The 11,125-nt window shown below is 37.7% G+C and overlaps 1 protein-coding gene across 2 annotated transcripts; it reads left to right on the top strand.

Annotated features, from left to right (window-relative positions):
* The first annotated feature begins 2,447 nt into the window (after nucleotides 1-2,447).
* LOC132762906 (alpha-1-antitrypsin-like) lies at nucleotides 2,448-11,061 on the top strand. 2 transcript variants are annotated; one of them, XM_060756150.2, is made up of 5 exons: nucleotides 2,448-2,556; nucleotides 4,950-5,639; nucleotides 7,304-7,574; nucleotides 9,194-9,341; nucleotides 10,630-11,061. In XM_060756150.2, the coding sequence occupies exons 2-5, from the start codon at nucleotides 4,970-4,972 to the stop codon at nucleotides 10,831-10,833; spliced, it is 1,293 nt and encodes a 430-aa protein (XP_060612133.2). In that variant the 5' UTR covers nucleotides 2,448-2,556; nucleotides 4,950-4,969; the 3' UTR covers nucleotides 10,834-11,061. The 2 variants fall into 2 exon arrangements, with proteins under 2 accessions (XP_060612133.2, XP_060612142.2); XM_060756159.2 differs by having other exon boundaries at nucleotides 2,470-2,556; nucleotides 4,953-5,639.
* Nucleotides 11,062-11,125: the final 64 nt, after the last annotated feature.

Here is an 11,125-nt window from a genome sequence, read left to right as displayed (position 1 = left end):
ACACAGGATAAGTGCTAAAAAACTAATTGACGATAAAAAAAGAGGAGGACTTGCCCTACCAGAATTACAACTGTATTATGAAGCAGCAGCCTTAAGTTGGATAAGAGATTGGGGAATGTTGGAAAAAAAGAAAATCCTTGTTCTGGAAGGCTTTGATATTGTTCAGGGTTGGCATGCTTATCTCTGGAGAGGGAAGGGAAAAAAAGAAAAAAAAACTTCAGAAACCACCCAATACGAGCAGCACTCATACAGACATGGAACAAGTATAAAGACAGATTTTACCAAAAGACACTAATGTGGTTCTCCCCCAATGAGGCCTATCATAAAAGAGAACTACCCAGAAAGAAATGGCTGACCTACAAACAAATAGTCAAGATCAAAAACCAAGAAGTAACACTTAAAACACAAGAAGAACTTACATCAATAGACCCCTCCATCTCATGGTTTCAGTACCATCAAATAAAAGAAAATTAATTAAAAATATACAACCTATTATTAGTGTGGATCAAGGAGACTGAACAAATAAAAGACAACATGATAAACTGGGCGAAAGATATTGGCCGATCTATACCTCTAATGAATTGGGAAGAGATTTGGCAAAAAAAAAAAAAAAACCCAAATATACCTATGCAACAGACCTCAAGGAGAGTTGGTATAAGATCTTCTTTAGATGGTATCTAACACCAGAAATTTTGGAAAAATTAACAAGGGCAAGATGAAAGACCTATGCTGGAAATGCGAAAAAGAAAAAGGCAACTTCGTTCACATGTGGTGGGGCTGCAGAAAAGTAAAAAATTATTGGCTACAAATACATAAAAAATGGAAAAGATTCTAAACATAAAATTTAACCCAAAGCCGGAGACACTACTGTTGTGAATATTAGATTCTAAAATAGAAAAAAAACAAAGATAAAATATTTTCCTATCTAATAGCAGCCTCTAGGATGACCTTAGCAAAAGTATGGAAAACAAAGGAAATCCCCACAATAGAGCAGTGGATAGTGAAAATAATGGATATAATTAGCATGGATATACTGACACAAAGAATTTCACATAGCTATACAAAACCTCAAAAAACTAACTGGAAAGCAGTTTTAGATTTTGTAAAGGAAGAGAACAAAAATATATATATTATGGACTTGTAATTGAAACCCAAGGAAAATATAATTAAGAAGATAAAAACAAAAACAAGCGAAGACAAAAATATGTTTGTGTGAGTAAAATAATCACCAATTCTTTCTTACTTGTTTTTAAATTCAGCTTCGTAGTGTCCATTAATAATGCTAACCTAGCATCCGGCGTAATATTTGATCTATAATGTTGTTTATTTCGATAAATATGTCCTTCCAAAAGCTTTTCACTTGGGGGCATTCCCACCATAAATGAAAATATGTCCCTTTGTGTTTGCCACATCTCCAGCAGAGGTTTCCAAGGAGAGTGCATGTGTGGCATGGTGTGCCAGCAGACACCGAAAAATGTATATGCCTGCCAGTGCCTACAGCCAAGCACCTCTTATTCAAGAGTAGAAACAGCAGGTGCCTGGTAAGAAGAATGGAAGCACACATCAGGAGGGGACTAAGTGGGTGTAGACACACCCCCTCCCATAATTGACTGATTTTCTGGGCCCCTAACCAAAAACAATTCTCTCGATTTTAAACAGATTGGAGTCCCCAACGTAAGCCAGGACGCGAAACTGTGCAATGATTGATTACCCTGAAAGAACATGTCTAAATACTAGTAGCTAGCATGGCCAGTGATAAGGAAAGATGGGAGCTGTAGTCCAACAACATTTAGCTACTAAACAATTTGACAGACTGTAACAACCAATATGAGGCAGTCCAGCCCTTGATATCCATAAGAGAGGTTCTTCTCTCAATCTCATCACAATCACAGGTATAACTGGTGGAAAGAGGGACTGCACAGTAGCTTTGGCTTTGAAGCTTCCTTCCTCTCCATTGGCAAATGAAGACTTTCTTATTTGTATTTTTAAAACTGAAAGCTTTAAACAATTTTTAATAACTGTTATACATAACAATGGTAATGTATAATTTTAGAGATCTTTTTGAAGTGTATGTGTTTAATATGATTAATCATTTAATTTGATTTCACTGTTTACTTTTTGTATCTTTTTTATGTGTAAGCCTTCTTGTGTTCCAGTCTCCAGGGGAAAGTGGATATAAATAAAATTAATAACATCAATAACATAAAACCATGTTTTCCATCCCAGCACAGTAGCTTCTCATCAGCAAAGTAAACTTAACATACAAAAAAGCTTCAGTGAGAAATTGGTTTACTGACAATGAAATGCTTAAGAGCCAAATCACTCAAATGTCTTTTTTTCCCCTTGATCTTATTGACTACCAATGTGCTACCATTGCACAAAGGTCAAAAGCAAGCTACAATTACATTGCATCACATTTTCCTCTGCCTCCCATTGGAAATCCCTATTTGCTCTGCTTAATAGTTAACAATGCATACTGAGTACAAACCTGGTACGTAAACTACAGAAGAGAGAGGGTTGTAGCCTATTTGTACCATAAGATTCCTCTAAAGATATGTAAGTATATTATTTTTCCCCCTTTTGCTCTGCAAGTATATATGTTTCTGTTGGGTACCTTAAAGTCCACTCCAGTTTTTGGTAATCTTTTAATATGATTTTCATTTTGAGATTTATTTGGAAGCTGTTCCTCTAAATCAGGAGTTGTCAAACTTTTTAAGCAGAGGGATGGTTTATGGTCCCTTATATTGTTGGGGGCCAGACTATAGTTTAAAAAAAATGAACCAATTCCTATGCACACTGCACATATCTTGTTTGTAGTGCAAAAAAAATGAAAGAAAAATACAATATTTAAAATGAAAAACAGTTTAAACCCTCATAAACATAACTATTTTAGTGGAAAGTGTGTGCCTGCTTTTGGTCGATGAGATCGTCAAATTGATTAGGATTGTTGTTGCTGTGTGCCTCCAAGTTGTTTCAGAATTAGAGAGACCTTAAGTCTAAAGTTTAGGGTGGGGGCAGTTAAATTACTTTGGAGGGCCACATCCGGCCCGTGGGACTTAGTTTGGGGTCCCCTGCTCTTAATATGGCCCATGGTACTTACTATTCCTTTGCAGTCTCCTTTCCAAGTACTACCCAGGCTTGACTATGCCTGGCTTTCAAGATCAGATGAAAGCTGACACCTATAACATATGTAGGCAGTACATTACTTTAGTGTAAGGGCCCTTCCACATAGCCCTATATTCCAGAATATCAAGGCAGAAAATCCCACATTATCTGCTTTGAAGTGGAATATATGGCAGTGTGGATTCAGATAACTCAGGGCCATTCCACACAGCCCTGTATCTCAGGATATCAAAGCAGAAAATCCCACAATATCTGCTTGGAACTGGGTTATCTGAGTCCCTTGAAATTCTGGGATATGGTACTGTGTAGAAGGGCCCCCAGTTCAAAGTACATATTGTGGGATTTTCCGCCTTGATTTTCTGGGATATAGGGTTGTGTGAAAGGGTCTTAAATCTTATTGCTAGCTCCTTGATAAAGTAGACAAATTCAATCAAAAGACTTTATGTTAATTCATCATTCAACAACAGATTTAATGGATCTATTGTGATTCACATTGTCCAGCAGAATTCATGTCAATGTGTATCTAGTCACAGTTAAATGAGACTTAGTTCAATGTATGTGGGTATAGGACTGCAGCTACTGTTATAGCAGTTGTTATTTGCCATGAAATTATTTTTGACTTATGGTGACTTTATGAATGGGAAACTTCCAAGAACCTTCATCAACAGCCTTGCTCAGATCTTGGAAACTCAAGGGTTTGACTTTATTTATTGAGTCAAGCCATCTGTAAAGTGGTGTTCTTCTTTTCCTACTGGGTTATGCTTTCCAAGCAGTCATGTTGTCTTGTGAAATGCCGAAAGCATGAGAGCCTGAGTTGAGTCATTTTGGCTTCTAGCAAGAGCTGAGATGTGATTGCTCTTAGACTTATTTATTTGTGTTTGTGGCAGCCCATGAAAACCATAGAGCTTTCCTCCAGTACCACATTTCAGAATTAATAGATTTTTTCCATATAATTTTTATTGCAAATATATGAGGAGTGGTGAAGGGTACAAGAGTGGATATAGTACAGTGGCATTTTTAACATATTACATCTTCATCTTCTTCCATTGTTATCTAATACAAAAAAGAGCATTTATTTTCTTATCTAAAATAGATAGAAAACCGGGTGTACGGTGTTTTGAAACAAAGGAGACAGAAAAGTTGAGAAATGGAAAACAGAAATCCCTAACCAGCACTTTCTATCCTGTCTCTGCTGTCTTCTTCACAATCAAAATAATCTATTCTTTTTTTCATAAAATTTTTATATCTTTGGCAGTTTAACTTTCAAAGTTTCCTTGAATATAATTGGGATCCTGAGAATTAATTGCAGATTTCCATTGGTTTTCTAACTGAGCTTCAATACACCGTATAGGCTTTATGCTTTTAAAAAAGAACACAGAGTTAGGAATTTTAAAGACAACACTGAAGCTTCTCAAAGGGCGCCTATTAAGCTTCCCATCAAAACTAATATGAAATAGTCTTGTTGTTGGAAGGTGGCTCCAAAATAATATCAAAATCATATTTTTGAAGAAAGTTTTGGCTAGAATATGTTTAAATATGTTTAAATGCCAAAGAATGTGTGAGTGCTTTAAGATCTAGAAAAACATTCTTATTTTGTGAGTTATGTAAACTGATATTAAAATACTGAGAAGCACAATTTGGATACAGTTTTATAGTCAATTTGTGATTTAATGTGACTAACTTCTAAAATTCTTTCTATGGCTCACAGAAAATGTAAATAATTTATGTTATATAAATGTATAGATCTAGGGCAGAATCCTCCATTATTGCAAAATTCCTATGTATTTCTGGATTGATCTTCTAATGTCTTCTATGGGGACTGTTAGCAGAAGAATTGCATATCCCAATGAAGTCCATCATCAACCTCCCCTTGTTACTGACTAGTCTTCAAGTCTGTTGTCATCATCTACCAGGACATGATGGTTTCCAAGATGATCATGGAGAAAACAATCCACATGAGCATCAGTACAGTCTTTCAAGAGAAGAGCAGGGAGAGAAATCTCCAGACTATCATAAGATAACTCCCAGTAATACTGACTTTGCATTCCGGTTCTACAGAAACATTGCTTCAGATCCAGATGGCAACAACATTTTTTTCTCTCCTCTCAGCATCTCCACTGCTTTTGCTTTGTTGGCATTAGGTGCCAAATCTGAAACCCATGACGAGATTTATAAAGGACTTTCTTTTGATCTGCTGGAAATTGAGGAGAAGGAGATCCATGAAGGGTTCCACCAGCTCCTTCATGTGCTTAACCAACCAAATAACAAAGCACAGGTGAATTTAGGGAATGGTTTATTCATAGAACCATCACTGAAATTCCTGCCAGCTTTTTTGGAGGATGCCAAAAACGTGTATGGTGCTGACGGTTTTTCTACCAACTTCAGCAGTCCCAGAGTGGCTAAAAAGCAAATTAATTATTATGTACAGAACAAAACAGATGGGAAAATAGCCTGTGCACTTGATGAACTGGACGCAAGCACTGTCATGGTTCTTGTAAATTACATATTCTTCAAAGGTAAGTGAACGGTAAAGATGTTCTTTTGTTCAGAGTTTTAGACAGTATGTCATCAGACTTGGTTGCCCAGGAATCTGCTCCTCCTCAACATTACCCCTTTGAACTGGAATATATGGCAGTGTGGACTCAGATAACTCAGGACCCTTCCACACAGCCCTGTATCCCATAATATCAAGGCAGAAAATCCTACAATATGTGCTTTGAACTGGGTTAGCTGAGTCCACACTAAAATAATGTGGGGTTTTCTGCCTTGATATTCCGGGATATAGGGCTGTGTGGAAGGGCCCTTAGTTACACATTCATATCTAAGGAGGAGAAATAGTATCTTATCCTTTATTTTTTCAGCTTTTCTTTCTTTGGGGTTTTGTAAAATTTAGTTTGGCACAAAATAATAGACAAAGTAAGATTTTGTACAAAATACCAGATTTTTTTTTTTAAAAAAAAATAACAAGCAAAATAAAAGTACCTTTGCCACCCTTGATTCATTCATACACACACACACACACACACACAATGTGGCCTTGCCCAGAATACATGCTCAGTAACCTATGGTGGTTCAGATGAGGCTAGACCAGGCATGGGCAAACTTTTTAGTCTTTGCTGCATTGCAGGCCCAGCTGGGAGGGCAGGGCCAGGTGGAGGGGAGCCTAGTACACGTTGGGTAGGGCGGGGCTGGAAGGGGGAGGGTCCAGGAGATGGCCAGGAAGGTGCAGGGCAGGGCCTGGGTCCTCCCAGAATAAGGACAGGGCTACTTGCCCTATCCTTATGTCAGGAGGAAGATGGAACACATGGAGACTGCCCCAGTCCTCCATCCTGATCCCCCTCCCCATCCTCCTCCCCATCCTCCTCCCCAGATCCTCAGGCTGTCCTCTTAGGTGTTATGCCAGGAGGAGGGAGAGACAGGTGGCAGTTGAGAGTGCTCCAGAGGGCTCTCAGACACTGTGTGCCTTCCTCAAGATGTCCTCCCAGTATAAAGATGGGGCTGCTTGCAGCATCCTTATAATGGGAGGAAGTTGAGACAAATTATGGCTGAAAATGTTTCAGAGGGCTTTCAGCTGCTATGTCCCTTCCTCCTCCGTCATCTTGGCATAAGGATGCTATGGGCCACTGTGTCCTTCTGCCAAGAGGACAGGAAAAATGAGGAGGGTCTGAGGTAAGCACCCAGGGTGCTGGATCCAGCCCCCAGGCCTTAGTTTGCCCTTGCCTGGGATAGACGTGTGGAATCGATGGGGTTTATCTTTTTCTTGACTCTCCAGTTGACTCACTGGACATACTTTAGTTGGAATAAAATGATAAAATTCTGGCCCACATTGTTGTAATAAATGTATTTTCCCTAGTAACCAAACTTTTTTTTGTGAAAATGTAACCTTTACAAGATTTTTGGAAATAACTCCTGAGATACAAAAAATATATTTTAAAATTACCCCTCCCACTCCCCAAAACTTTTAATTTCACTCAATGGGGGGGGGGGGGAATCTGGAGTGTAGGGGAGGAGTTGTTCTCAAATATATAAACTTACTAACTTTCATAAAGGTGGAATCCAGAACATTTTATTGGGAATGAACATGGCTGTCTTTGCTATATATGATAAACATATAACTATTGGGTACATTTTGGGTATTAAACATTCACATTGTTCTGATATCTAATCTTTTTCTTCCAAGCTTACTGGGAAAATCCTTTTGATACTCACTTTATCAGGGAAAGAGACTTCTTTGTGGATGCAAATACTACTGTGAAAGTCAACATGATGCATCGAAAAGGCTACTACAAATTTATCTATGATGGAGATCTTTTTTCCTGGGTAGTGGAACTTCCTTACAAAGGAGATGCTACAGCATTCTTCATTCTGCCAGATGAGGGTAAACTTGAGCATGTGGAAAATGCTTTGGCAAAAGAACATCTGAGCAAATGGACACAATCCTTTCGGCATGAGTAAGCCTCTTCTGTGTGCTCTTTTCTTTTAAACTGAATTGAATACATTTGTTTTAAAATAGGCACAAACACATACACGGAAATTCAACTGGAATAATTTGGGTTGGTGTTGATAAATCCAAAACAATACCCTCACCCCCCTTTAAAAAAACTGTTGCTTTCCAATTGATCCCAAACTTTTAGAAAAATATTTAGGGTGTTGAGGGCTAGATTTGTACAGATTGAATATTTCTTATCCAAAATTTCAGGGTGGTTGCTGTTTTTGAGATTTCTAAACATAACATTCCTTTATGTTTCATGTACACCTTATACACACGAGATAATTGTATAGACAATATTTTAAATAGTTTTGTGTGTGAAATTAAGTGTGTGTACATCTATCTATCTATCCGAAAATAAAGATGTCATTCTCTCAGCCGCCCATGTGAATGATTTTGGAGTACTTCCTATTTCTGAATTCCATATTTTGGATTTATTCATTCATTTATTTACTGCATTTATATATAACTTCCCCTGAGGGGACTCAAAGCAGTTTCCAACATAATCGAGGCAGAATTCAATGCCATACATATGTGTAGAAACCAAAATATAATTTCTATATACTATAAGTTAAGAACCTTAACTATATTACACATATCAGCATAAAAGAACATATACATTAAAATCACATCATTATTGAAAATCACACAATCCAGGAGCATAAGTCAGGAGCCATTCCAATTGTCATCTGTAATTGTTCATTATTGCACTGAGATATCAATTGTTGCCCTATCACTGTGCAACTCCAGTTAGGTAAAAAAAATAGACAAACAGACTGACATTTTAAGTTAAAATATAGTTATAACAAACAAGGCTCTGGGCACAGATGCACTGACACTATAATGCGGCTATCAACCGGTTTGGCAGAAATTAGTTTTGCTGTACAAGTGATTAGATTGCCATGCCAAGAACTGGTTCAAGGCCTGGATGATGATGACACTGCATTTGGAAGATCACTTCAAACCACTCTGCATTGTATTTTTTTTTCTTGCTTTGCAGAGATGCACATAGGCATACAGGGGGCAAAAGGGGGAAAGTGACATTTAGGAGCAGAGATAATTAATTACACCTCTTAGAGGGTCCATTAGCCCTCTGTTGTCCAGTCATATCCTTGGAGTGTTCTTTGACAGTTCCTCCATTTTTTAGTCTATAATATGCTGCCATAGAGCAGGTGTCAAAGCCCGTAGTCTGGGAGCAGCAACCAAAAGAGCCCTGTCCCATCTTCCCACCAAATAAGGAAGCAGTAAAACAGAATAAAGGACTGCTCTAATGGGCTAACCACAGAAAAAGTGGTCACAGTGCAGCATTTTCAGCATATAAAATAATATTTCTATGCAAGAATATTATTTTCTGGGCTGTATTTTCTGGGAAAATGCTGTTTCTTATGCAGAGAATGCTGTTTTTTGAAAACACACACACATTGTGAAAAGTCTTTGGAAAATGTGTTGTTTTTAAAGATTTTCTCGTGGTGAGATGAAAATTGCTAAAATAATTTGTTGCTTCCTTTGAAAAGAAATCCAGTAAAGAATTACGTCCATAATGATTAAATATTTGGGCTGTTTTTGCTTATTGTTAACTAGGAGTATACGTCTAATCATCCCCAAATTTTCCATTTCTGCTACTTATGATGTCAAGGACTTGTTGGAAAAAATGGGCATAACTGCTGTGTTTAATGATACTGCTGATCTGTCTGGAATTACTGGAGAACAGAATCTGAAGGTTTCAAAGGTAAGAATGGGAGTCTATTGCTTAATATTTTCATGCAGTTTCTCTCAGTTTAAATAAGTATTTATTGCTTTGTTCCAAGCATTGTTGGTGTGTTCACTGTCTGGTTTCACTTTACTTCCACATTGCGTATACCTGGGAACCTGGATTTTTAAAAAAAACAAATAAAGATGGAGAGCATTCTAAATAACAGTTGGATCTTTCATTTCCAAAACAAGAGGAATTAATCATTGTTTGTTTTTTCATCCTGACTGTCCTGGATGCAGTTTCAGGTGCCAATTGAAATTAATACAGCAAACCTTGTAGAACTTAATTTGAATGCCTACAACATCTTGCTTCCATATTTCCTCTTATAGACATTATCACACAGACTTTCCACCCAATATCCAATATACTTTAAGCTATGACAACAATCATGTTGGATCCGTTGAAACATTTGCATAAGACGTAGCCTTGGGCTCCTTGTTATATGATTGTCAATCAAATCTTCTCCCACCAAATTAATAAAGAAGAAGCAAAATATGATTATGTGTATACTTGGGTAATGATTAGATGCACTAGTGACTACACTTAGACAACCTATGAAAAAGTACAATTCTTAGTACATCTATTTTTATGCTTGTACAATGCCTCATCATTCTCTTTGCCATCGTCCATCAAAACTCCCTGCTGAAGACACCAAGAGATTTCAAAAGCTTGTACATTACCGCCTAAATCCTATTGTTAGCCTATATTTAGATTTACCATTCAAAAATTGATTCAGTTAGTCTCCTCTAGTTGGGGTTCACCAACAAAATACCAGAATTTTGCATTTTTGATCTTGGCCAATACATACATTGGGCTAAATCAACTGCTACTCCCAATCAGAACAGTCCCATTGAATTAATGGGATTTACATAAACATTGTCTGTTCTAAACCCCTGATTCAATTGACTGAATTTAGTTGGAATCAAGAAATTGGATTAAGGGCATATGGGGGCTATCCAGATATAGTTGGACCGCAGCTGCTAGGATTTCTCACAATTGGCCATCTACATCTTGGAGGCCACACTTTACTCAATCTTCTTTTGGGGCTGTTAGTGAATCTATTTGGGGATTAGTGTTTTGTGTGCTGGTTAGATCATTTACATTTACCTTAACCCCTGGAGAAAAAAAAATCACCGTCCCTGGACATGTAGTCCACCAACTACCACTATATACAAACAGCAATTATTACAAAGCTTTCACAGTTTCATCTGTGAAATATGGACAGATATGACCTGTGGGCAGTAAAAATATTATTTCCTTACAGGTTATTCATAAGGCTGTGTTGGATGTTAATGAGAGTGGCACAGAGGCAGCAGCTGTCACCACTATAGAGTTTATGCTCCGTTCTGCTCAGCTTCAACCTCCGCTTACCATCAGTTACAACAAACCGTTCCTGGTGATAATTGTTCATCAATCAACAGAGAGTATCCTCTTCATTGGGAAGATTATGGACCCTACCAAAAAATAAATAGCAAAAGAAAGTAAAACCTTGTTCAGGTGACTTTAAAATTGCTCACTTTTTTTAGCAGCTAGCTCAGGCATGGGCAACCTTCAGCCCTCCAGGTGTTTTGGACTTCAACTCCCACAATTCCTAACAGCCGGTAACTAGCTGCTATCACTCTGAACCTACTGTCGTCCCTTCCAACCTCTTATGTGATTATTCTCAAATGCATCATTAAACTGGTTTACCATCCAAGACCTATTGGAAGTGGCAGAACATTTTGGGAATGTCAGGGGAATATATTAAATTTCAAAATCTT

This window comes from Anolis sagrei, chromosome 1 (genome assembly GCF_037176765.1).
Source record: "Anolis sagrei isolate rAnoSag1 chromosome 1, rAnoSag1.mat, whole genome shotgun sequence".
Lineage (NCBI taxonomy): Eukaryota > Metazoa > Chordata > Lepidosauria > Squamata > Dactyloidae > Anolis > Anolis sagrei.
Note: the sequence above shows the minus strand (reverse complement) of the source record. Positions and strands in the feature narration are given on the sequence as shown.

What these genes read in the sequence shown, in the direction of transcription:
- LOC132762906 (XM_060756150.2), top strand. Translation starts at nt 4,970, where the DNA reads ATGAAGTCCATCATCAACCTCCCCTTGTTACTGACTAGTCTTCAAGTC. An exon ending in AAATTACATATTCTTCAAAG is followed by an intron (nt 5,640 to 7,303) that starts GTAAGTGAACGG and finishes TTTTCTTCCAAG; the next exon opens with CTTACTGGGAAAATCCTTTT. An exon ending in AGAATCTGAAGGTTTCAAAG is followed by an intron (nt 9,342 to 10,629) that starts GTAAGAATGGGA and finishes ATTTCCTTACAG; the next exon opens with GTTATTCATAAGGCTGTGTT.